Source organism: Buceros rhinoceros, unplaced genomic scaffold (assembly GCF_000710305.1).
Source record: "Buceros rhinoceros silvestris isolate BGI_N320 unplaced genomic scaffold, ASM71030v1 scaffold11674, whole genome shotgun sequence".
Taxonomy (NCBI): domain Eukaryota; kingdom Metazoa; phylum Chordata; class Aves; order Bucerotiformes; family Bucerotidae; genus Buceros; species Buceros rhinoceros.
The window spans coordinates 7,651-9,180 of record NW_010408823.1 but is presented as its reverse complement, the minus strand read 5'-3'; the positions used below and the strand labels follow the sequence as shown (position 1 = coordinate 9,180).

The window sequence follows — 1,530 nt, the reverse complement described above, 5'->3', positions numbered from 1 at the left end:
TGAAATATAAGTGATGGGGGTGCCCAAAAAAACTATTCAGTACCTGTTCCTTGCTAGCCACCCATGCTTGTGCTGCCCCTTAGCAATTCTGAGCTCCTTCCATGCAGATGGCCCCTGGCCATTGCACTCCTGCTTGGACTTGTCTGGGTGTGCGGTGGCAGGCAGCTCCACAAGCACTGCTGGGACATCTGACTGCCACCACATGTACACACAGACTGTGTGTGCACAGAGAAGCTGGTGCCTCTGCCATGGACTCTGTGCCCGTGGTGCGGTGTGCGTGACTCCACTTGGGAGTCACAGGGATTTGACCTGCTGCTCCTCTCGCTGGGCTCCCACCCACCAGTGTCCCAAATCCTGATGTGGTGCTGGGGTGGATGAGAAAACACCTGAGCAGGGAGGAATGTGAAATGTTAACAACCCCTCCTGGCTCTCCATCAGCCCTGCTGACTAGGACTGCCCTTGCTTTGGCAGCTTTCGTGATTTACAGCTTCCTGAGCCTGTGCTTCGAGTACCTCGGAGGGGAGAGCACCATCATGGCAGAGATCCGAGGGAAGCCCATTGCGTAAGTCCCAGTGTCCCACGAGTTCCTCATCCCTCCACCCACTTGCTCCATCCAGCAGCCCCAACAGCATCTCCTTGGCTTCTGCTTCCAGGTCCAGCTGCTTTTACGGGACCTGCTGCCTTCAGGGCATGTCCTACTCCATTGGGTTCCTGCGCTTCTGCAAGCAGGTGGGTACCTGATGGGGCACATTGGCTCCGCTTCCCTCCAACAAGAGCTCCTCGGGCGGCAGGTCCCTTCCCTGCTGCCCTGCTGAAAGGGCTCTGCTTCACCGTGCTCCTGAGATGTTATTTTGGGTTTTTTCCTCTGAGGGAGGCAGCTCACCCAGCTTGCCGGCACCTGGCCAACAGCAGGGCGTCAGGCTCCTGTCCTTGCCTCTGACTCACTGCTGAGTCAGGGTCTCCTCCCACTGCAGAGCTGAGATTGCTATCTCTGTCCAGTCCCAGGTTAGCCTGGACAGCTCTCTAATTTTCCAGGGCTGCACTGTGGGCTGAATCTTGGAACCGGTCCCCAAGCCACCCAGTTCCCCACAATCAGAGGGGCTACTCTGCCTTTCAGAAGCTGCCTGTTGGGAGCCCTGCTCCCCCCTGTCTGCAGCCCTTGAGCTGGTTCCTATTACAACCCACAGCACTGGCAGCTCCTGTGATGAACTCCTCTCTCTGCTGTGTCTGTGTCCCGGGAGCAGAGGAGTTGGCTCTTGTGGAGGGGCTGGGAGTGGCAGTGGTGGCATGTCCCTGCTCCCTGGGGTGCACCGTGTCTCTCCCCTGTGCAGGCTACACTGCAGTTCTGCATCGTGAAACCCCTCATGGCGATCATCACCATCATCCTGCAGGCGTTCGGGAAGTACCACGACGGGGACTTCAAGTGAGGACGTGGTGTTGGGCTGGGGAAGGTGAAGGGGACAGGATGGGTCCCTGCTCCACTACAGGAGAGAGGCTGGTCCGCCAGTCCCCCCCCCCTGGGGGCGGCGG

The 1,530-nt window shown here is 58.8% G+C and overlaps 1 protein-coding gene across 1 annotated transcript in view; it reads left to right on the top strand.

Annotated features, from left to right (window-relative positions):
• Nucleotides 1-1,530, top strand: part of TMEM184A (transmembrane protein 184A) — a 4,748-nt gene that overhangs the window by 1,630 nt on the left and 1,588 nt on the right. Inside the window, exons 3-5 of the mRNA XM_010134996.1 lie at nt 472-562; nt 654-729; nt 1,332-1,423. Of these exons, the coding sequence (XP_010133298.1) occupies nt 472-562; nt 654-729; nt 1,332-1,423 (259 nt within the window). The remainder of the gene's footprint in view (nt 1-471; nt 563-653; nt 730-1,331; nt 1,424-1,530) is intronic.